At 43.2% G+C, this 25,292-nt stretch overlaps 1 protein-coding gene across 11 annotated transcripts in view; it reads right to left on the minus strand.

Annotated features, from left to right (window-relative positions):
- Positions 1-23,408, minus strand: part of PML (PML nuclear body scaffold) — a 40,558-nt gene extending 17,150 nt beyond the window's left edge. For 10 of the 11 annotated variants that reach the window (XM_081290138.1, XM_081290136.1, XM_081290142.1 and 7 more), the window contains exons 1-4: positions 23,187-23,408; positions 20,998-21,467; positions 2,230-2,810; positions 1,097-1,167 (exon numbers count right to left, since the gene is read on the minus strand). In XM_081290138.1, the coding sequence (XP_081146264.1) occupies positions 1,097-1,167; positions 2,230-2,810; positions 20,998-21,467; positions 23,187-23,315 (1,251 nt within the window). In that variant the 5' untranslated portion in view covers positions 23,316-23,408. The remainder of the gene's footprint in view (positions 1-1,096; positions 1,168-2,229; positions 2,811-20,997; positions 21,468-23,186) is intronic. The other variant, XM_081290137.1, reaches the window with a different exon arrangement.
- Positions 23,409-25,292: the final 1,884 nt, after the last annotated feature.

A 25,292-nucleotide genomic window follows, 5' to 3' on the forward strand; every position in this document is an offset into this window, starting at 1 on the left:
TACCCAAGGTAGTTAAGAGTTGGCTTTTAATCCTGCCTCTAGTTTGCTGTGTGTGGCCTTGAGGAAGGCCTCTTTGGCTTCATCCTCTGAAAAGAGGGGCTTAGACTTCATACTCTCTTCTAGTTCTAAAACTTTCAGACTCTTAAGTCCTACCTCCCCCAGGAAGCCTCTCCTGATTGCCTCAGCCCACAGCAATCTCTCTGTCCTACGGATCACACCCTGGTAAAGCTTGCTGTACCTCTGCCTCACCAGAAGATTTGCTTTCCATGGAAAACTGCTCATTGCTGAGCCCAGACCCTTGACAGGCTCATATGAGCTGGAGTGACTAGTCTGGGGAAGAGACCACCTGGCAGGTTCAGGAAGGAACTGAGAAGGCTTATCCTGCTGGAGGGGAGCCATGCCTGTGAGCACTGAAGGGGGCAAGCTGAAGGGATGCCACCACCCAGGAAGAACTTTCTAAGTCAGAGCCGTCCAGAGATGGGAGTGGCTGCCTCCAGAATGAACGACCTTCCTGTCTCTGGAGGGGTGCTCATGAAAGCTGGACAGGGGTTCTGCAGAGGTAAAGCCAACATGAGATGGCATATGGGTATCTTCCATCTCTGAGAAGCTGTCGCTCTTAGGTATGATGGCCTTGGAATCATACTGTGGAACCCAGACTACTAGGAAGGAGATCTGACTCCTGGCCCCATTCTCTCAACCAAGAACCATGTGTGGGGGAAGGATGAGGGTAAGGTCCACCTAAGTTGACCCCAGGAAATGACTCACATGTTTGGAGTAGAGTAAAGGGAACAGGGAGGTCATCTGCCACATTCAACAGGGTTGCTGTCAGTAACCACTGCCTTCTCCACCTCAGGATCTAGCCCCTCTGAATGTGGCTCTGGGGCTCCTCCTGGCACAGGTGGTTGAGCGCTTTGTGCACGAAGTCATGCATGTCCATCAACAGCTACTTTGGCATGTAGGAGCTCAGAGCCATCTAGCCAAACCCTCCTTAATGCCTTCTTCAACTCCCTCCCAATAAATGCTCCAGTCTAGCCACTTGCTGTACTTCTCAGACACAGGGACACCACCTCCCCTTCACACCTCAAACCCCTCTCACCAAGTCAACATCAAAAGGCTCCCTGGGAGTTCCGGCAGTCTCTGGGCTGGCTCTCCTGCATACAGCTGCATCTGGAGAACACAGAGAAGGGATGGCAGATCAGAGACATCCCAGTGAGGGGCATCCTGGCCTGGGACAGTGACAGAGAGGAATTCTGTTGCTTTCTCTGGACACCCATTCTCCAGGACATCTCTATGGAGAGATGCATATGCAGTTGGAAGAAAAGCTCCCTTGTCTGCAGTAGGCCTGAACTCAGCCAGAAGGGAGAAAGGGGCAGCATTAAAGAGCAACTGTGTTTGACTCCAAACCCCAAGTATACTTTTCTCCATCTCCAAGCCAACAGCAAGGCAAAAAGTAGATGACCATTTCTGCTCACTGACTCCTATGGGGTGAGAGCTCTTCCTGATCCATTGCCTGGCTTATATTAAATCTAATATAAAATTCTCATGCTTCAGATTAAAATAATTCTCTCTCTGCCGCTGACCAGTTACAATATCCAAAGCACTGTTTTAAACTCTGGGGTCATTTCCCAGATATGGAGAAATACTCACTGCTTAGGTGGAGAAGGCACAAGTCACGCTCACTCTAGGAGCATGCCTTTATGAGCCCAAGTTCATCAGCTCCAGGCGAAGTAAGGAAGTTCTCCACCACTGACACCTGCTCAGGTAACTTTGGATTGTCCCTCTACCAGCTGCTCAGAGCTCAGATTCCAGCTTAGAGATTTAGTCAAAAAGCCCTGACATCCCCCATGTGCCCTGTTCCCCTCTCCCAATCATTTTGAAAGCCCCACACAGAGCTGCTTCAATTCCTGGAGTTTGATGCAGAGCCAAGCACTGCGTCATTCTCCAGTTCCCAAGTGTCCAGTACTAGGCAGAGTCCAGAAAGGTTGGCAGCTGCCAGGGGTAAGGTTTTGAGCAAGCACACAATCACTCCCCAGAGGTTTTGTTAGGCCCCACCTTCCAGCTAACTTCTCTATTCCTGAGAACAGGGGGCTTAAGAGCCTCCTAGAGTGAGCTAAAATGATATGCCAGGTTGGGTTCTCAGGTCTGCAGTGTGTCAACTTCCACATGTTCCTCAGGGGTCACAGCTATTCCACAGGGTCCTATAAAAACCCTCAAATGACCACAGCTTACCTGTTCCCTGGGTGATGCAAGAGATGAAGTCCTGCAGGCGGACCTTGAACTCCTCGAAGCCATCTGTGTGCAGGGCAGCTTGCAGGCTCTGGGGTTCCTCCTGGCGTAGGCGGTTGAGCGCTTTGTGCACGAAGTCATGCATATCCAGAACCTCCTGGTCGGAGGCATAGCGCTTCATCCTCTGCACCAGCGCACCGCCAGTGCGGATGCGCTGCAGCACAGCATCTAGGCGACGAAGCTGGCTGGCCATCTCTTGGTAATCTCGCTGGTACTGCTCATTCACTGCATCCAGCAGCTCGCGCTCCCGTGCCAGCACATGTGCTACCACCTGGCGTACATGTGTGCTAATCAGCTCCTCTGTGTCCGCGCGCGCACGGCCCAGCTGGCCAATGGCTGAGCGCATCTCTGCATGCGCAGTGCTGAAGGTACTATCCTGCTCTTGCAGTGCGTGTGCCATAGTGTCCAACTCCTCTTGCCGCTGCTGGATCTCTGCGCTGATGTCGCACTTGAGGTCGCTGTGGTCCCTGTCCAGGAGCGCACAGGAACAGCACAGCGGCTTGGAACATCCTCGGCAGTAAATACTGCGGACACACAAGACCATCCCTGAGTTAAGGCTCTCCTACATTTTTTCCCTTTAAATTTTCATTATTAAATTCCTATTCCAGGGGCTGGGAATGTGGCTCAGGCGGTAGCTCGCTCGTCTGGCATGCGTGTGGCCCGGGTTCGATCCTCAGCACCACATACCAACAAAGATGTTGTGTCCGCCGAGAACTAAAAAATAAATATTAAAAATTCTCTCTCTCTCTCTCTCTCTCTCTCTCTCTCTCTCTCTCTCTCTCCTCTCTCACTCTCTCTTTAAAAATAAATAAATAAATAAATAAATAAATTCCTATTCCAAAATTACCAAACTTTGAATTATGACATGTTTTTAGGTTCGTGTTGTTCCCAATTCAGTGTTAATGGTTATGTTGGTAGAACAGCTACCAATAAAACAACAGTGTTTAAAAAGTTACTACAGCTGTACGCTGTGGCGCATGCCTATAATCCTAGCAGTTTGGGAGGCTGAGACAGAAGGATCTTGAGTTCAAAGCCAGCCTCAGCAAAAGTGAGGTACTAAGAAATTCAGTGAGTCTCCAAATAAAATACAAAATAGGGCTGGGATGTGGCTCAGTGGTGAAGTACCCCAGAGTTTAATTCTTGGTACCAAAAAAAAAAAAAAAAAAAAAAAAAAAGTTCTACAATAACAATTTCTCCATCCATGCAGAGATGCAAAATTATACAAAAAGAAAGTAATACTCTCCCTTTCACCACCTCTGAGGCACCAGGTGAGCATGTAGGATGCATCCTTCCCACTTTTCTCCACTCAAATCACCTTACACAGATGCCCTGGCTGCTGCTGCTTGTAGAATTCTAAGGACTGGACATAAATCATCCCACTTAACCTTTGCAAGAGCCCATTAGGTGAGAATTATCATTATCCTGATTACAGATGAAATAACCAAGACACACTGACATTAAATAATTGACCTAGATATCTAAACAATTTGGAGAGTTGATGTTTGTTCTTTAAAAGAATGAAGCCAGGTGGAGTGCACTGGTACACACATGCTGGGGTGCATAGGACTAAAACACTCAGGGGTCACTCCAGGGGAACTGGGCTAACTGGGCTACACGAAATAACCACGAGACAGAAATACCTTTTTCTTTGGGGATGCTGTGCCGGCTCCTCTGACCCTTTAGGGGAGAGAGAGAGAGAGAGAGAGAGAGACAGAGAGAGAGAGAGAGAGAGAGAGAGAGAGAGAGAGAGAGAAGGGAGCGAGCATCGCTAGTTGACCCCTTTTATTGAGGGGAAGCTATTCAAATGAGGCAAGGGGTCAGGTTTCAGAGGGCTGAGTCTAGACTCATGATGTCTGCTGTCAGCAGGTTGACATCTAGGAAGGCCACACCCAAGGGCACAGTAAGAGAAGGGGACACACAAAGGGTGTTTCCATGGAACATTCTATCCCAAACAGGGCAAGGGGTAATATTACAAAGGAACAGGTGAGCATAGCTCCACCCATGGGGATGTAGGAAGGCATGCCCATGCGCGAAGACACAGTAGCTTGCACCCTAAAGATTGGGGCTATCGTCTGGGTTGACCCAGGATGCCGCCCCAATTAGAAGGGAAGACAGACACAGTCACGTGCTAGTCCACCTCCCCCCACACACCTATAATCCCAGCCACTGGAGAGGCTGAGGCAGATGGATGGATTACTTAGGCCTAGGAGTTGGAGGCCAGGCCTGGCAACATAGCAAGACCCTGACTCAAAACAAAAACAAGATTATGCTACATCATCACTTTGTAACTTCTTCCTCTAGCCTTACTTCCATTTAGGGCATTTCTCTAATTCTATAGGAGTAGATCTAATATTCTCACATTCATATTCTCATTCTCTCTCTCTCCCCTCCTTCCCTCCCTCTTTTGATATTGGGAATTGAAGCCAGGGGTGTTTGACCACTGAGCTATATTCCCAGTCCTTTTTATTTTTTATTTGGAAACAAGGTGTCACTAAATTGCAAAGGTGGCCTCTGAACTTGCAATCCTCCTACCTCAGTCTCCCAAGTCTCTGAGATTAAAAGGTATGTGCTGCCACAGCAGCTTGTATTTTCTTTAATAGATCCATCATTTTCTAAATAGACAATGGGTTCAGTCATTCTCTCTTTGACAAGCATTTCTGTGATTTCCTGTTGGCACATCTTCTTCCTTCCTTCCTTCCTTTCTTACTTTTTATTTTTTTCCATTATGAACAATTATGTAATACCATCTATGTTATTAAATGTTTTAAGTACTTTTTTCCTATGAAATAAAGTACAGATAAGAGGATTGCTACATCAAAGAGTGTATATTCGTAATAACTTATGTACTTGATATATTTAATTAATAATTAGTTTGTGAGATAATGGCTATGTTAATTAGGTGGATTGAGCCATTCCACGATATATACATATTTTAAAACATCATGGTGTGTACTGTAAATATATGTAATTTTTATCCATTTAATATGTATTTTTCTTTTTTTTTTTTAGCTAGCAGACATTTTGATAGATTTTTACCACATTAATCTCCCTATCAAACCTGTGAATGTTACTTTACATGCAGAAGGGACTTTGAAGGTATGACTGAATTAAGAATCTTGAGATAAAGAGATTATCCTGGATTATCTGGGTGGATCTAATGTAATCCCAGTAGTTGTTATAAAGGAAAGAGGGAGGAGGCAGAAGAATGACAGGAGATGTGAAGAGAGCCGAGGCTGGAGGGATGCTGTGCTGCTGGCTTTGAGAATGGACGGGGCAATGTACCAAGGAATGAAAGCAGCCTTTGGAATCTGGGAAAGGCAAGGAAAAAATTCCCACCAAGAGCCACCTAAAAGGAACAAGGCCCTCCTGGCACTTTAATCTCAGACCCATTTGAGACTTCTGATCTCCAGATGGACAAGATAATACATCTGTATTTTTTAAGTCCCTAAATTTGTGGTAAAATGATTTTGTTATAGCAGCCATGGGAAACTAGTATAAATTCTCAGGTAGGAAGGCCAAGTTTATTTAGACATTACAACAAAGCTTTCTCTCCTTCCCTGGAATATATTGTTTTGCTTATCTCTTATGCCCATTCAGTGAATTTCCTACATTGTTAATATTTTAATAGTAGCTTCAGCATGTTTCCTGGGTTCTCACTTCCCCATCATAACGTTTCCATATCACACTAGGGCCACAGAATAGCAGAATGGAGGAGACAGCTGGGACTGAATCTGAGCTTTCCTAGTTCATGGCTGACCCCCTTGAGCAAATTCTCTCCAAATCTTAATTTCTCCACCTGTAAAACAGGAATCATAATGGTTCCCTCATAGACTATCATGAGGACAAGACAGGTTGGTAGACATAATGTGCCCAGCCCAATGCCAGTACACACTGGACATTCTGGAGCCATCAAGGAAGAGGGGGCAGTAGCCACACATGAACATGGCAGAGGTAGCCTTCTGCTGGAGGCAGAACCTCTCAAATTCAGATAGTAAGGAGACATCACCACTGAGGGTGTTCCCTGGGCTGTCCCCTTTCCAGCATGCACATGTCATTCCAGTCCAGTCACATCTCCTGAAGAAGACAGAGGAACAGGTCATCTCTGCTGTTTTGGGAAACAGGTAACTTGAATACAGGAAGAAGATGTGCTATGAAAATAGAACTGGTGGAGCTGGCACCAGAGCAGGACACTAGGGCAGGGCCTGGTTTGCCTGAATGGCAACTAGAAAGCAGCCCCCACCCACCCAAGCCTCCACCTCCACATGGCAACTTGGAGCTTTCACTCTGGTGAAGTAGCAAAGGAGCAGCTCTTTGGGAAACTCAAACAGCTATAGGGCATAAAGGGACCCATCAGTCCTCTGCTCAGTAGTGTGAATGTGTTTAACCAGAATGGTTTCATGCTCTCTCTCTGGTGACAAGATTGAGGAAACAAGATTTCTAAAGCCAGGAGGAAAAGAGTAATTCTAAAACCTGGATTATTTTAGAAGAGTGAACACATCGTTCCTATTGACCTTCCCTCCAACTACTCATTGGTGTTTATTTTTTTTTTAATTTTTTAATTTGTTCTTTTTTGTTATACATGACAGTAGAATGTATTTTGACATGTTACACGTACATGGATTATAACTTCCCATGGTGTTTATTTTTTAAATTTATTTATTTTTTGGTACTGGGAATTGAACCCAGGGTCTCTTAACCACTGAGTCACATCCCTAGCCCTTTTTATTTGCTAAATTACCTAGGGCCTTGCTAAATTGCCAAGGCTGACCTTGAACTTGAAATCCTCCTGTGTCAGCCTCCAGAGTCATTGGGATTAACAGGTATGCACCAGGATTAACAGGTATGCACCCAGTTGGCTACTCATTGGTTTTGAGAAGTTAGAGTAGTGAGCCTGAGAACTCAAAGAAGAAAACACCAGAAGTTAGAGAAGCAACAAGGAAATAAGTGAGAGAGGGAAGCACTTTCTATCTCATATTACATCTTATGCTGGCCCTGCACACAAGAATGAGGAAGAGAAAGTTTATGTTTTCCTTCCCTACTCTTCTCCACACAGGTGCCTCCTCCCAAGACATATGGCAGGCAGACAGTGGAAGACAGTATCTGTTGGACCATATCACTTATTCAGTAAGTAGCAGGTATGTTGCTGTGTGCATTCCTGCTCCCCTTAGCATTATTAGGCCAGTGAATGGCACTACCATTTGGCAACCACTCAAGCCAGGGACCATGGGGTCATCCCATTGGATGCTGCATCACTTCAACAATAATTCATCATTAAGTTTTCCTGAGAGAAAACTTTTTTAAAAATATGGGACTGGGAATATAGCAGTTATAGAGCACATGTCTTGCATGCATAAGGCCCTGGGTTCAATCCCCCAGCCCAGCAAATTTTTTTTTTTTTTTTTAATGATGAGTATCAACTTTGTGAAGGCATGAGCTTGGGGTGCAAAAATGATAAAGGCAGAATTCTGGCCCCTCAGCCTGTCACATCAGCTCCCACTGTTGCTGTCTTTGTTCTTGCTTTGATTATTGTTCATCTCCCAGGGCACCACCTTGTACTTGGCCTTCCCACCTTGGTCTCTCCAACCCCAATCAACTTTTCTTAGTGTTTTCAACATGGAATTTTTAAAGCATGATTATTAGCATCAGAAGCAGAGGTGATAACAATGGTAACCTTTATAAGTACAATCAAAATAGTGTCATATCTGATCCAAATTTTGGGAGAAAGTCAGGTCACTACTTTTTGTAGTATACATGACAGTATACTACAATTATATAGTTTTGAATGCTGGTGCACATTAACATAACATGGATTTATCTGCCAGTAAATGTTACCAGAAATAAGACATTTCTCACTAAGGTTTATCACCTAGAAAATACAGTGATTACTGAGATGTTTTTACTTAAATCTGATTTGCTTTCAGTAAGTGAAATGTCAAAAGAGATGGGAATAGCTAAAATAATCAGTCAATTAAAAGTAAGCATAAGAAAAAAGATGTTTGATATTTAAGGTAACAATAACACAACATCATATTAGACAAGTAACATATGGTTAAAACAAAAAGTTCCATCTGGTTAGTGTACCTCACTAACCCTAAAAGCTTTGAAAGAAACATATCTTTGAGCTTGGTAAGTCTACTTTTTTTTTTTTTTTTTTTTTTGATACAGGGGATTGAACCTACTGTAAAATCTGCCACAGCAGGAATCTGTTACAAAATTCAATGGCTAAGTTAATCATTAAATGTTAATTGAATCCAATGATGTAGAAAATAGGCAGTAACTCTGTATGTGACATAAATAATTCTGATATTCTCAAGTATTTTTAGAATAATGTGTAGAAAATTATTTTTATTTTTTAAAATATTTTTTTAGTTGTTGATGGACCTTTATTTAATTATTTGTTTATTTATATGCAGTGCTGAGAATCGAACCCAGAGCCTCACACATGCCAGGCAACTGCTTTACCCCTGAGCCACATCCCCAGCCTGTGAAAATTATTTTTATATAGCTTTGAACATATTTGGTGGTTCTGATATTGATTACTCATTCAATAGTCATAAATTAAAGAAGTTCCCTGAAATTGTAGTAATATTTTTAGATTACTAATCTGAAAATACTTAAAATTAATAAACAAAATCAACTGTAAGTCTAGAGGAAATAATCCAAAAAAAAGAAAGCAATGAGAAGAAAGAAAAGGAACCAGAATTTTTAAACTGAAGGAGCATGGCGTTCCTGAATAATTTAATATAAAATGCTCAATACCAAGACAACTTGGTTAATTAATAAGTTTCAAGAACGAAAAATATCTTTAGGCATCAATACAGAAAAAGCAAATCAGTTTGGCCTCAACCCTCAGTTCATGAACATTAGATGGCAGACAGCAGTGTCAACAAAGTTCTGAAGAAAAGATTGTGACCCAGGACTATCATACCCAGACAAGATGCCATTCAAGCATAGAGTGCACAGAGACATTCTCAACACCAAGAGACTCAAGGAACTCAGAACACAGAAGACCTTCCTGAAGAAAATTGCTTCTAGTTGACAGCATTCATCCAAAGAAGAACTGGAATACAGAATTCAGGGGCTAGGGATGTAGCCCATTTATTGAGTACCTGCCTAGAATGAGTGAGGCCCTGGATTTGATTTCCAATACCAAAAAAAAAAAAAAAAACCAAAAAACACACACACACACACACACACACACACACAATTTGGGAAAAACAAGGTTAAGGTGAAAGAACCAGTGCCAAATGTCTACTACTACTGTCGTCTAATATGGAAGCTTTTCATTAAAAATGAACTATGAAGGCTCCAACTACTTAATGTCTTAGTATTTTTTTAAAATCTTAGAGGGATCTTTTAGGAAGATTTGTTTTGAGGTGCTAGGGATTGAAGCCCAGGGACTCATACATGCTAGGCACTCTACCAAGGGGCTACACCCCCCACCCCTAGAAAGATATTTAAGAAAATATATCTTTGAAGCTTGGTAAGTCTATTTTTTTTGGGGGGGGGGTTACTGGGGATTGAACCCAGGGGCACATAACCATTGAACAACATCTCCAACCCTTTTTATTTTTATTTTGAGATAGGGTTTCACTAAGTTACCTAGGACCTCACTAAGTTGCTGAGGCTGTCTTTGAACTTGTGATCTTCCTGCCTCAGCCTCCAGAGACACTAGGATTACAGGAGTAAATCTAATTTTACATTAGTTTTTTTTCTTCTGTTAAATTTAAAAAAAATTAAGTTTCACATTGCTTAAGTAGCAACCTCGCTCTTAATAATATAAGCCTACGGGAAAATGCAGTCTTGAGCTCTAAATGAATGAGGAGTGCCGCAGTCTGGCTGGGCACAAAATAACCGAGCCACCACAAAAACTTGTAGATTCCAACAGCAACTCTTTATTCCCAAACTCTCACCGGCACTCTACATGCACATTCTGGGGAAAATACACTGGCACTGAACACGCACGTTCTGGGAAAAATCCCCCTCTGAATCCCAGGAGAACTCAACGGGAACTCAAGGAGTGGGCACCTGAGGCAGCAGGATATACCCTATTCCCAGCAGGATCCACCCTAAACCTGGAACCGCCCTAAACCCGGATCCGCCCTAATCCCTGAGCAAGGTCACCTTTCAAATCAAAACTCTCAAACATTCATGTAATGTCACTGCAAATGACCTGGGTCCAAGGCAAGCCCATTTCCACAATGGAGAGTCCTCCTTCTAAGCAACATTGGGTAGGCTGACAAGGAAGTTGCCATGTGTCATTCCTACTTGGCTATGGCTCTCAGCAGAGGAGCAAAACTCTTTCTGCAATTCAGTCCTTATTGCTTGTTGCTGGAGCCTGAGAGCAGAGGCCAGCTTGAGCAAAACAGTCTGCAGTCAGGATCCTTCAGCCTGTTCTCAGCAAGCTCTCCTGTTGGGTAGCTCCTTTGGACAATGGAAATAATTCTCTTTCTCTACAATCTTATAGGAGGGTGCTGGAATTAAGACAGCACATGGCAAACATCTCAAAGTGCAGGATCTTGCTCTATTGATTGAATAAGGAAGGTGGAATCCAACCAGCACAGCCTATTCCCTGGCTTCATTGGAAAGGGGCTGCCCAGGCCCCAGGAGTCAAGGAGCTCAACTTAAAGCTGGCTTCAAATCTGTCCCTTGTATGTAGTTCCATTGTAATCTACATACCTAGAGTACTTTTTCTTCTTGGCTTTCCTTTGCAGTAGACATTTTTCTAAGACATATTAAAGGCACATTCTATATTCTAGCATCATTATGGAACTGGACTTCCCTTCAGAGAGCTACACACTCCTTATTCTTGGTCCAAGAACTTTGGGGGAGCATACAACTTGGGCATAAGCCAACCTGAGTGTCCCCCAGCAGCCTGAGCACTCTTTTAAGGAGAGAACCTGACCCAATCACAGAGACGCTGAAACTTGGAATTCAGGGAGAGATTCTCACTGTCTTCCCCTGGATTTTGAGATTGAGGGTGTATAACAGAAAGGCAAGTCATAAGAAATTCAGAGAAATCCATCCTGAGACATGATCAGAATATCCAACTGGGTCAGGTCAGAGACCAGCTCATCCTTATTCACTTGCATGTCATCCACCTATTCATGTTTTTGCTTAAGCCACTAACTTAAACATTTCTCACTAATTTATACCAGTTATTATCATCAAAGCTCACAGAACCTACAAACCTCTTCAAGGTATAGCTCAATGCTGACTCTTTTACCAAGGCTTCCTTAATCCTCCACCTAATTAAATGCAAATTCTTCCTTCTTAAAATTGCCACAGCCTTATCTGGACTAGTGGGTCCTTGCCATGGAGCACAGCACTGTGCATGTACCACATGAAGCTCTCTGTAGACTCAGACTCCAAAGACAATTCTCACATGCCCGGCAACAGCATCCCAATGCCAGGCATGGATAGATGCCTCATAAATGCTTAATGGCTGGCTAGGCAGATGGATGCATGTGATTCCAGTTAGCCTAATTTTATCAGTTAAGAATCAACTGGTAGCCAGGCACTGTGGCACATGCCTGTAATCCCAGTGGCTCGGGAGGCTGAGGCATGGGGATCACAAATTCAAAGCCAGCCTCAGCAACACAGCGAGGTACTAAGCAACTCAGTGAGACCCTGTCTCTAAATAAAATACAAAATAGGGCTAGGGATGTGGCTCAGTGGTTGAGTGCCCCTGAGTTCAATGCTTGGTACCTACCCCCACTCCCCGAAAAAAAAAAAAAAAATCAACTGCTAATTTCTTTTCTTTTTAAAAAAATATCTTTATTTATTTTTATGTGGTGCTGAGGATTGAACCCAGTGCCTCACGCATGCTAGACAAGCCCTCTGCCACTGAGTTACAACCCCAGCCCTCAACTGCTAATTTCAATCTTGTGTTCAACACTCTTGGAAAAGGAGAGATCAGCCTCCATGAGAAGTGAGACAGGTACACTAGTCCTAACCCTGACCTTGGCTTGTGTTTAATTCATTGCTTTCTTTCTCCAAAATATCCAAAGGGATTGGTGGTGGTGGTGGAGAGTCCCTTTTATCCACATATTATTCTACCAAATGGAACTTTTGGTTCCTCCAGGAAAAGGAAAACAGTTGCTCTGGCTCTGAAACCAAATCCCCCAAGTAATTTCACAGAAAACCTTGGAAAAGAGTCATTTATTGTTCTTCTGTCTTGTTGCCCAACTTCTGCCAGAAGCCCTTCTTCTTCCATGTGGTACTTCTCATAGGCCAAGAAGCAATCCTAATATCACCATCCCCAATAAGATGAAATTTACTGAGAATTGCAAGTGGGGCATCAGGCAGGGCTGGGACTGAGAAATGACGGATGGCAAGATGCCCAGGGTGCAAACTTTGGCGATGCTCATTTAGGTTCATGAGGGCAAGGCAGGCGAGGGCCTCCTTAAAGCCTGCACCTTCAATAGTGGGCTGGCCTCCATCAGTCTTACCCCATTACATTTCTCTTTTCTTTTTTTCTCTGACATCCTGGGGATTGAACTCGGGGGCTACTAAGCTACATCTCCAGCCCTTTTCATCTTTCTCTGTCTCTCTCTCTTTTTTTTTCCCCTCGCATTTGCCCTTTTCATTTTGGGACAGTTCAACTTGAACTTGAAATCCTCCTGCGTCAGTCTCCTAAGACACTGGAATTACAGGCACACATCAACAGGCCTAGCTGCCAGCATATGTCTCTTCCAACTCCTCTTCAGCCAGCAGCCGAGGCTTTTCCTGCCTTGTCACCAATTTTGCCACTGCACATCATTAACCTCTGCCCTGAACCCTCCCTGGGGCTATCTTAGTCACCTCTTGCCAATCACCATAAATCCTGGTCTTGGGAACTTTCTCCTTCTTATGATCTGGTACAGTTTTTAAACTCAATTAATAGATCTTTTGTTTTCTCTACTGAAATACAATTCAAGCCCTTGGCTTGGATGCCCCTGGATTAATTCCCCCACCCCCAAACTGACCAAGTCTTAGGATCTGACAATCAGACATAGAGGGACATCAGCCCTACCTGCAGTCCTAGGCACAGACCACTGTTGGGTGAAAGCCCCCTCACTCCAAGCCAGTGCTTCCCAGGGCTCTTCAGGGTCCTGCAGGCCCTGGCAATGTGAGACCCTGACCTTCCCTCCACCCTTCCATCTCTGCCATATTACAGGCCTCACCCCTACCTTAAGCATGGCCTCAGCCTCCTAATGAGGCTCCTTTTTTCCTGTCCAGATTCTTCAGCTTCAGTTTCTGAATATATTCAACATAACATATGGTAATAAATCTCATCAAAGTCTTCGTGGAATGGGGTGAAATATGTATGCAATCAAATAAATAAATACTGGTCTCTCTGCTCCTAAAGTTGCCCCCTTGAGTCAAAGTAGCTGAGTGCAGGGAGAGGATCTAACCTTGCACTTCCTCCTCAAGTCCCTCAGTGGGAGCATGCAGTAATCTACCAGATACCCACTGGTAAGACAAGAACATGTGCATGAGAAAGGGGTAAGCTGAGCACATCCAATGTTCTGGAAATTGCAGGTTAGAGTCCTAACTCCTTCCAAGCCCCGTCCGATCCCAGCTCACCCTTTCTGTCCCTATCCTCACGTAAACCCCATTATCACAGTTTCAGATGCATTCTGACCAGTGCCTCTGCCTTGCGCACATAGCCCCTCCTCTCTGTGGCCTATCTTTCCTTACACAGCCTGCTTAGTGTGATACCATCCTGGAAGCAGCCTACCCCTGCCAATCCAGGCTGGGCAAGTGTCTTTCTGCGATCACTGGCTATTGTGCCCACTTGCCTTTTTCCTCTATGTTCTAACAGTCACCTGAGCACACACTGGATGTCAGTGTGTGCTGAACAGGGGTTACTGCCACATAACCCTTCTATGAAAACACAGGCACAACAGAGAGCAAGTGACACAGGCTTCCTCTTACCACTCTGTGGTCTTGATTATTCATTGATGATTTGGTTCTTCTACCACACGGTAACCTCACAGAGGGCTGGGGTCCACTCTAGCTATTCAGATTTATATCCCAGCACGTAGCAGAGAACATGCTACAAGATAGGTGTGACGCGAACATGTGCTAAGAGAATAGACTCCACAAGCATGTTGATCAATGCCAGTAGCCAGATGGTGTCCATATACCTGCCACCAGTCCTGGGTTTAAAGCCACCTCTTGGGCTGCTCCCCAATATGAGCTCCAAGTCAGCTCAGTAGCAAATGATGGGATGGTTTATTACTGACTTAAGATCAGAAGGTCATTGGGGTTATTCATGGAACTGAGAATTTGCAAAGAAATCATGAGTTTTCCCTATAACTACTGGTAAATAGTAAACAGTGAGCTGTGAGTGTAAACAACATGGTCAGGTTTTTTTTATAACCATCCTCCATGCTCAAGGGACAAGAATCCTGCCCTCTTGCTGGCTGGACCAGCCTTGTCTGGTGTAGCGAGTCAAAACATACCACTTTAGCACAGGATGATTTTGAACTGCAGGCAAATGAGAATCAACAGACAGAGAAAGCAGCCTTCTCAGAGCTTCCTTTCTGAACAAAGCAGAAACTTCTGAGACATGAGGACTGCTGTAAATCTCCTCTTACGGAAGGTTTATGGTCATGAAGAAGACAGAAAGTTGGCATCAAGACGGGCCACACACACAGCCCACACTCCTTTAGTTTCCCCATATATTTACCTTCCTGAAGTCGGCTACCTTGGAAACCTTTTCTTTTGTTTCTTTTTGTTGGTACCAGGAATTGAACCCAGGGGTGCTTAACCACTGAACCACATCCCCAGCCCTTTTTTACATTTTATTTAGAGACAGGATCTTGCTGAGTTGCTTTCGGACCTTGCTAAATTGCTAAGGCTGGCTTTGAATCTGTGATCCTCCTGCCTCAACCTCTGAAGCTGCCACAATTAGAGGCATGTACCACCGAGCCTGGCCCTTTTCTTTCATCTTATCACTTCTTTACAACTTCGTTTTTCATTTGTTAAGATGCTATATAAGCCGAAATTGTAACCAACTCTTAATCCTGGAGACTCCCATGTATAAGAACAATGTACAAGCTAATAAACTTGGCTTTTTCTTGATTATCTGTCTTTTGGTGATCCAATTTAGAGGGCCCCAGCAGGAGAACATAAAATGGGTAGAGGAAAGACTTTTCCTCCCTTAAACTGGGGACAAATACACCTCCTACTCCGCTAGTGAAGGTAGATTACTTACAAACTGAGTCCATCTGGGGCTCTGGGGGCAGACCTGTCCTCACTGCAGGGGCAGGGACAGTAAACTGTGCCTTACGCAACTGCTGCCAGCTCACATCAGCTGCCAATACTGAACAATCTGGATGTCAATCTTTAGTACAGGGTCATGACCCAGAACCACAGGACCTATGTGGAAACCAGCAGTCAAAATGGAAGACCTGATTGAGCAAGTCTCTCCACCCACAATGAGAAATGGAGGAGACAGGAAACAAAACTTCCAAACATGCCAACTTTTTTTTTTTTTTTTTCAGAGAGATGTAAGAACATATTACATTGAGACAATAAGAAAAGGCTGTTAGGGAAAAGCATACTGAGAACATTAAGCTCTTCTGGCAATTAAAAAAAAAAAAAAGCATGAGTACTGGGGAATCAAAACAACTCAATCCAGGTAATAAAACATTGAAAGAAGTGTATAGGAGTTGATGGATTAGAAAATCAGTTCAAGGAGCCCTCTAAGAATCTGTGAGGAAAAAGGCAAAGTGACAGAATTTATAGGAAAAAAAGAAAAAAAAGAGGAAGATAATATACAGGATGTATTTGGCGTTCCAACATCCATATAGCAATAGTAGTAAAAATAAAAACAAGTAGGGAATCAATATATAAAACAGTAGAAGACAAATTTACTGAGCTGAAGACTTGAGTGTTCAGATCAACAATGGTTATGGAGGATTCCTAGAAAAAGAGAAAGATCTATACTCAATACAACTTATCAATGATTTCCAAGAGAAAAAAATTATATAAGGATCCTTAGTAAATGAAAAACAGATTACTCACAGAGGAAAAATAATTAGAATTACTCATCTGAAACACTAGAGGCTGGAAATTTATGAAAAATTGTGATTGCAGCCTCAGAATTTGACAGCAAGCTAAAAGTTCCTTTATGTGTGACAGCAAAATAAGGACATGCAAATTAAGACACTGAAGATCTCAAAAATAAAAATAAAATAACTAAATTACTTGTTGTTGAGGTATTCCAGCCAAAAGGAAATTCAATCACATTAAATATTTCAAGAAAGGGAAAGACAAAAAAAGAAAGAAGGAAAGATAACCTATAGAAAAAAAAATTTTGTGAGCAATGAAACCAATTAATGTCTAAGGTTATGAACAATTGTAATGTGATTATGAAGCTTAGTAATTGTTAAAATGGATGTTTAGAATAGAAAAGGCAATAATCTGGAACTACAAGTTCACATTTTTTCAACCAAGTATGAAAGTGGGAAGGGAAAGATGGAAAAAGAAAAGTATGCAAAAGGTTTTATTTTGGCTGGAACAAAAATCATATTTTATTCTTCATAGTGATGGACAAAATAGGTTCTAATGTGTGTACCTATACATGTATATGTACAAATATATGCGGGTGTATATATAGAAACTACTTGTAAGCCAAGTGTAGTGGCACATGCCTGCAATCCCAGCAACTTGGGAGGCTGAGGCAGGAAGATGGCAAGTTCAAGCTCAGCAGTTTAGCTAGACCCTGTCTTAAAATTAAAATAAATAAATAGGGATGGGGATGTAGCTCAGTAGTAAAGCACTCCTGGATTCAATCCCAGTACCACATACACAAAAAAACTTTTGTACACACATTCAGTCAGCCCTCTGTGTCCACAGGTTTTACATCTGTGGATTCAACCAACCACAGATCAAAAGTATTCTTAAAAATTGCATCTGTACTGAACATATACAGACTTCTTTTTCTTATTATTCCCTAAATAATACAGCATAACAACTATTTAAATAGCACTCACACTGTACTAGGTATTATAAGTGACCTAGAGGTGATTTAGAGTACATGCAGGAAGTGTGTTTGAAGTGGGGAGCGGTCCTGTGACCAATATCCCTTGAACTACCGAGAACATATTATCATATTCAAAAAAATGAAAGCTTACAAATTCAATAAAAAATTAGTATAAAATGTATAAGAAAACCTGACAAATCACACATATTTTATACAAAAATGATTAACTTTATAGCTGGGCACAGTGGTGCATGCTTGTAATTCCAGCTACATGGTGGGCTGAGGCAGGAGGATTGTTAGTAGGCCAGCCTTGGCAACTAAAAAAGACCCTCTCTCAAGATAAAAATTTAAGAAGATCTGGGGATGTGGTTCTTTGGTAGAGTACTTGCCTAACAAATGCAAGGTCTTAGGTTCCATTCCCAGTACCACACACACACAAAAAATGTATTATATTTATGGATATAGAAAATAGCCTAAACAAATATTATTAAATGAAAACTAGCTGTGAATTAAAATAATAGAACATCATGACCAAGTAGGGTTTTTCCTTCTGGTAATTAAACAATGGGCAACATAAAGAAACACATATTAAATTAATTTTCATAGTAAAAAGTGAAAGGATACCCTTACAGAGTCCTAAAGGACATCTCTTCCCGTGGTAAAAATGAAACAATATTGGGGCTTAGAACCTGTCTCAGTGACAGAACATTTGCCTAGGGAGTGTCAGGCCCTGGGTTTGATCCCCAGCCTGCAAAACAACAGTAACAAAAACAAAAGAATAATAACAACAAAATTCTTGGTAAACCAAGTACAAAAAATAAATTTCTTAATGTGATTTTAAGAAATTACCTAAGGAAGTCAACAATAAACATCATACTTAACAAGAAAATATTAGAAACTTTCTCTTTAAAGATAGGAACAAGATCAAGTTGCCTTTTCTAATCACTATTATGCAATATTGTTCTGGTGGTTCTGGACAATGAAACAAAGCTATAAAAAGTGGCAACATGTACAAGTATCCAGAAAATGAAAAGCCCTACCATTTTCAGATCTGTTAACCTAGAAAATCCAAACAAATCAACTGAAAAACTTAACAGAGATAATAAGAGAACTTGATAGATGGCTTAATATGATATTAATTTACATAAATTAAGATTAGTGAGGACTAATCATAATTAGTTATAAATTGTAATGTAAAAAGATCTCATTATTGAGTATTACAAATTATAAATTCAAGACCTATGCTAATAAAACTATAAAATCCAAAAGAAATAATCAGGGATAAGGCCAACTATCCCCAGATTTAATGCAATTTCAATCGAAATCCCAATGAACATGTAAGTTTTGAAACTGTATAAACTGTAAAAGGAAAATAAGTTTTGAAGAATAGGAAAAAGCAAAAAAAAAAAAAAGAACAGAGTCAGTCAGATCATTGGCATAGGACAGAGATTTACAAACACACTCATGACTACATAAGCATTTAGTATAAGATTTAAAAGGGGGCTGGGGTTGTGGCTCAGCAGTAGAGACTAGGTGTTGTTACAAGGCCCTGGGTTCAATCCTCAGCACCACATAAAAATGAATAAATAAAACAAAGGCATTGTGTCCAACTACAACTAAAAAAAAAAAAAAAAAAAAAAAAAAGATTTAAAAGGGCATTTTAGGGGATGGGGTTGTGGCTCAGTGGTAGAGTGCTTACCTAGCATGCGTGAGGCACTGGGTTCGATCCCCAGCACCACATAAAAATAAAATAAAATAAAATAAAATAAAGGGCATTTCAGATCAGGGCACAGTGAGTATCTGATAAATGCAGTGGAGAGAACTGTTTTTCCATTTGGAGCTAGGCTACTACAGGCCTGTAATCCCAGTGGCTCAGGAGACTGAGGCAGGAGGATCTCAAGTTCAGCTGGTCTCAGCAACTCAGCCAGACCCTAAGCAACTTAGCAAGACCCTGTCTCAAAATAAAATATAAAAAGGGTTGGGGTTAGGCATGCCTGGGTTCAATCCCTGATTAAAAAAAAAAAATCCATTTGGAGAGAAAAACAAAGCAATAATTCTTATACCATGCACAGAAACAAATTCCATATAAATTAAAGATTGAATTATAAAAACAAAGCCATGAAATTATTATTTATTTATTTGTGTGTGTGTGTGTGTGTGTGTGTGTGTGTGTGTGTGTGGTGCTGGGGCACTGAGGTACACCCCCCAGCACCTAAAATATGAAATTATTGAAATAGAATATAGGAGAACATTTTTAACATTGGCATGGGAGGGGGACAGCTCTTTCCTGGGATGCATAAAAGCCACTATATCATAAAGAAAGAAATGGACAGATTTGACTACATAATACTAAAGACCTATGTGAAACACTATGCCGCGTGCTAAGTGAAATGACAAAGGTCAATGCTGAGAAAACATATTTGCATTATAATAACTTCTTACACAAATAAAGGGAATAATTCCTCCAAGGTGGGGGACAGGCAAAGGATCTAAATAAACAACTCACAATGTTGCTTATTTAAGAACTAAAGGGAGGTACCTGAGGAAACCCACAGAGAAACCCAGTAGCTAAAACAGCCATTGGACCTTAACAATCAGCAAAAGAAATGCAAATTAATACTATAAGCTGTTGAGGAAAGAGGAACAGGGAGGGCTCTGCCATAAATTCAGCTTGTAAGGCAGTTTATCAGGAAAGTACAGTCGTTTTCAATATGTCAGAATGAACAAGGAATAACTTCCCTTTGCACATGGATCTCCAAGAACTATACAGTATGTATTAGGGAAGAGCCTTATATATCAATCTATTTGAATGGTCAAAAGTTCAGTTTTGTATGCTACCTTATTGGCTAAAAGAGAGGGAAACAAGACCTTATAAGACTATCCTATCTATACATATGTTCACAAAGAAACTGAAAAGAGGGGCTGGGGATGTGGCTCAAGTGGTAGCCCGCTCGCCTGGCATGCGTGTTGCCTGGGTTCGATTCTCAGCACCACATACAAACAAAGATGTTGTGTCTGCCAAAAACTAAAAAATAAATATTGAAATTCTCTCTCTCTCTCTCTCTCTCTCTCTTAAAAAAAAAAAAAAAAAAAAAAAAACCAAAACAAAGAAACTGAAAAGAAACATTCAAAACTAGTAACAAGGACTACTCACAACCAGAGGGAGGGAGAAGAGGTGGAAATTAGGCAGATAGGAATAGAATGGAGACTGTGTAAATTATTTGTGAACCATATAAATGTATTACCTATTTAAAAATGAAATGAACATCTGCTGTTTAATGACAATAATTATAAGCGGATTTGGGGAATTTTGTTTGGTTTTCTTTTCATATATACTTTCCTAGAGACCACCGCCTAGCCTTAGGATTTGGACTTTTCAGATAGAAACAAATACCTGTGTCTGATCCTAGAAATCCGCCTTACTGAGATTCCCTGTTGGCACTTAGGAAAAAGACAACTATAAGATTTTCTAAAGGGCAGTTTGGTAATATATATCAAAACGTAAAATGTTCACGCTTCTTCGCCCAGCAATGGCACTTCTAGAAATTACACTTTTCATCCACGTGGGGACTTATAGCACAAACTGAGGTCATTGCCACAGAGGCTGCGGGTCCTCGGACCACATTTTAAGCTGTGAAGCCCTAAAAGCTCCTTGTCTGCCTGTGTGACTTTTTTCTTCTTTGTTCTCCCCAGCCCCTACCCGTGGGGCCAGCCACCCAGGGCTGTACACTCACCTAGTCAGCGCAGGGATGCGGTGGTTAGGGTTGGAGCAGAAGATGTTGTTGGACTTGCGGGTGCCATCCAGGAACTCACGAGCTGACTGGCTGCGGAGCTCGGCCAGAGGACGCGCCTCATGCTTGAGGAACCACTGGTGCGCCTCAAAGCATTTGGAGCAGAGGAGCTGCTCACACTCGAAGCACCAGAAGTCAGCCGGTTCTCTGCAGCGGGTGCAAGCCGCCTGCGCATCCAGGATCTGCCGGTACACGGACAGGCGCCGCTGTAAACTCTCGAAGAATACGTTATCCAAAGGCGGGGAGTCATCTTCGACCTGGGGTCGGGGCGCCTGGCAGATGGGGCACTGCAGGCCCGGAGCCTCCAGGCATCCTGAGCACAACGTATGCAGGCAAGGCAGCAGCTTGGGGCACTTGGCTGGTGCCTGGCATCCCTGGCAGTGCAGGAACTGGAACTCCTCTTCCATGGATTGCTGGAGAACCAAAGAAAGGCAGGTGAGGCTAGAAGTCCCAGGAGTCCCCACCCATTGGCCACCAGCCCATTCAATTGGAAGTCAAGAGTGAGAGCTCACATTCCATTCCAGGCAGTCATTTAATGATGCAAAATCCTGGCCTATCAGGCCCCCAATTCCCCCATTTACTCATGCCTTCTTAATCTCACCATACAATCTACTTTCCCATCAGACAGAGTATTAGGCCCAGGGATATAAAAATGCATAGGATACATCCTTGCCTTCAATGAACTCAGCTGAGACGGTGAATATACTAAACACCAATCTCATTAACACAGTTTGTAAGGAGGCTCAAAAAGTTAATCTTAGAACTATCATATGACCCAGCAATTCCACTCCTAGATATATACTTGAAAAAGACCTAAAAACAAAGATTCAAACAGATATTTGTACACTAATGTACATAGCAGCATTAGTCACAATATCCAAGAGGAAACAACCCAAGTGTTCATCAATAGATGAATGAATAAACTAAATGTGGTCTACACACACAATAATGGAATATTAGTCAGCCTTAAAAAGGAATGAAATTCTGATACCTGAACCCTGAAGGCATTATGCTAAGTGAAATAAGCCAGACACAAAAGGAGAAATACTGAGAGATTCCACCTACATAAAATATCCAGAATAGTCGAGTTCATAGAGCCAAAAAGTAAATTAGAAGTTATCAGCGAACAAAGGAGCTATTGCTTAAATGGTACAGGTTTATGGGGTGATGAAAAAGTTCTGGAAATAGATGGTAGTGATGGTTACACAACATTATTAATGAACTTAATGTCACAGAATTATACAGTTAGAAATGGTTAATATGGTAACTTTTATGGTATGTGTAGTTCACCACACACACACACACACACACACACACAAAAAGTCCCACAAAAGTGCTCTCAATACAGTACTTGGCACATAAATTTTAACCAGTATTGTTAAGTAATGTTATTCTTAGTTTTAAAATGTTAATAATAAAAGTTACAGCAATATGATGTTATTTGTGCTCTCATGAAGGGGAGCAAAAGGGCCCGGAAAAACATAAAACAAGGTGCCAAGTAGTTCCTTTGGGGGTGAAGGTGAGGGTCTCCAGGAGAAGGCTAAGGCAAAACTTGCAGGAGAAGGACTTAACAAACCCGCTTGTGGGTCAGAGGTGATCAGGAAGGGTGTTCCGAGAGAAGGACTGGGAGACTTCCTTAAGAAGAAACCACATGAGCTGGAGCTAGGCCTTGGCCACGGAAACCTCTCCCTTCTGGGTTACAGTTCTTCTTCTGATCTGGAAACTTGGGTGTTGTGGTTTAGCCGTGCCTGGGGCATGCCTCTAGCTCCAGGTCAGTGCAGTAGGGCTACTACCTGTATTCTCCCTAACCTGAGGTCCATCATCTGGGAAAAGGCAAGGCTCCAGGGTAAGTGGAAAGGCCAGTCAGCTGCTACTGACCCTTCCCATTTCCCAAACTGTTCAGTGGAGAACCACAGTCCAAAGCGGTCCCCCCAGCTCATCTTGGTTCCCCTTCCTACTCTATCAGGCCCTTTGGCTACCCCAGCCAAGAGGGTCAGGACCCTGATGTCTGGCCTTCGCTCTTAGTGTCACTCTTTAAGATACCTGGCCTCGATCTTCATTACTCTTCGCAACTCTCCCACCACAGCAAACCAACAAAGCCTAAACCCCTTCATCCCCAAACCCATTAATACCTCTGCTGGGCTGTGGCTGGGCTGGTGGCCTTCGGAGGGGGACTCCGGGGGAGGCATGGTGGGCGTATGAGGCAGGACAGGGTCCTGCTGGAGGCCAGGAGATCCGGCGGCTGCAGGTTCCTGCTGCATACAGCCCAGCGCAGTTTCGATTCTCCGTTTGGATCCTCCGTTTGGATCTTGGAGGGCGGGAGAAGAAACCCAACTCGTGGCGTCAGTCAGAAGGCGGTCTCCCGAACGGTCTCCAAAAGGGAGGTACCGGCGGAGGGCCCGCCTCCGGAGAGGAAGTGAGACAGGGCTGGGGCGGGCCTAGGCGCCGAGAGCGGGCTGTGAGTTTTGAAGACTGGAGCGGAGCTGGGAGGAGAGCAGGGGAGGCGTGGCTGAGCTCCGATAGAGAAAGCGAGGCTGAGCATTCCGCCAGAGAGGCTTTGAGTCATTCATACATCTCACCTTGGACCTAGCTTTGTGCCCACCCTAGCTGGTACCTCGAGCCCTGGGATCCGGAGATGGACCACACACGGCCCTTGCTTCAAAGAACCCCAGATCTAGTAGAAGAACCAGCCCCCAAAAGGAGACTGTCGCGTAGTATGGGGACTGGCTGGAAAGGAGATTACTCATTTGGGATTTGAGCAAGCAGCGGGAATTCAACCAGGTTGAAGGGACTGGGCGGGGCGGGCGGGGCTGGAGAGGGGTGGGGAACACTAAACAACAGCTGGGCAAAAGGTATGGAGGTTTGAAACAGGAGAGCCTGTTGGCGAGGTAGTTTGGGCCACTTTCAGATTTAAGAGGGAACTCATGAGGAGTGTACTAAGGAGACTGGACCAGTTTTGTAAGTGAAGGAAGTTTGTGAAGGGTTTGGAACCCAGGAATCTCACCATCAGCAGTGTGTGTTAGGACAGTCTCTCTGACAACATAGTTGGACCATCCTAGGAGAGGGGTGTTATGCTCGAATTCGAGACCCCCAAAAGACCACCAGAAACCCAAGATCGATGTAAGCAGCAAAGAGGTGTTTATTGCGAGCTAGCTCGGTCCTCCACGCGCACACACACAGCAACTGGTGACGCTGAGAGGCCCCCATGCCCAGGGTTTGCAGCAGTTTTATACATTCTTTGGAGAAGGCAGGGACCCCCACATACATCATAACATCTCTTAGCAAATCATCACACACCCGGGAAAATCAAACAACAACTCTAAAACATGATTAGCACATTCACTGGCAGGAACAAGTTGGGTAGGGGTGATTGGTTAGTACAAGAGGGGGATTCATTTGAACTGATTGGTTTAAGCCAAGAGGGGTGTTCATGCTGAACTACATGGTTTCCCAACACAATAAACTACTGGGAGGGTCATCTGGCATCCCAGGTATTTCCCTGTCTCATGCTGATTGGTGGCTGCTAGTGTTGCCGCTGTTAACCGGTGACGAGTCCTTGCTTCCCCAATGTTGAAGAATAACACCAAAGAAGCACGCCTCCCCAATGTTGAAGAATAACACCAAAGAAGCACGCCGAGGCAAGGTCAGAGTAGAAATTAGAAGTTTATTAAAGGACAGCAGAAAAGACTTCTCCCAGAGGAAGAAGGGGACCCAAGAGGTGGAATCCGTGGAAGTGCGGTTGTCTCCCCTTTTATAGTTTTGGTGATGGAATGTAGGTTGGAAGGCCCGAGGGGTGGGACACAGGTGGGCCAAACAAGTAATCTGGGCCGGAAGGACTTAATTATCACTTTTTGGGATGGGCTTATCACTTCTCTGGGATGGGCTATCTCCAAATCTGTTGGGGCTGTTTCCTGGACTCCATTAATATTTCTTTGGGGTGGACTTTGGCCTAGGGCCTTTCCAGGACTTCATTAACATTCCATGAGTTGTCCTGCATTTTCTGGAATCATTGTCAGCATGGCCTCCATTTTAGATCTTACTCGATATTAGACCCGATTTACCTAGCTACACTGACTACCTAACTTTAAATCTGGCTTCACTAGGGGGTTGCTATGGGTCCCCACCTAGCCTGACTGAGTCAGGGACACCTGGCACAGCAGATCTCATTTGTAGATAAACAACTTAGTCTACCACGCGGCCTGCGCAGTGGTTTCATTAATGAGGTTCTGGCATTAAGT

Source organism: Spermophilus citellus, assembly GCF_964194105.1.
Source record: "Spermophilus citellus genome assembly, chromosome: 4".
Classification (NCBI taxonomy): Eukaryota; Metazoa; Chordata; class Mammalia; order Rodentia; family Sciuridae; genus Spermophilus; species Spermophilus citellus.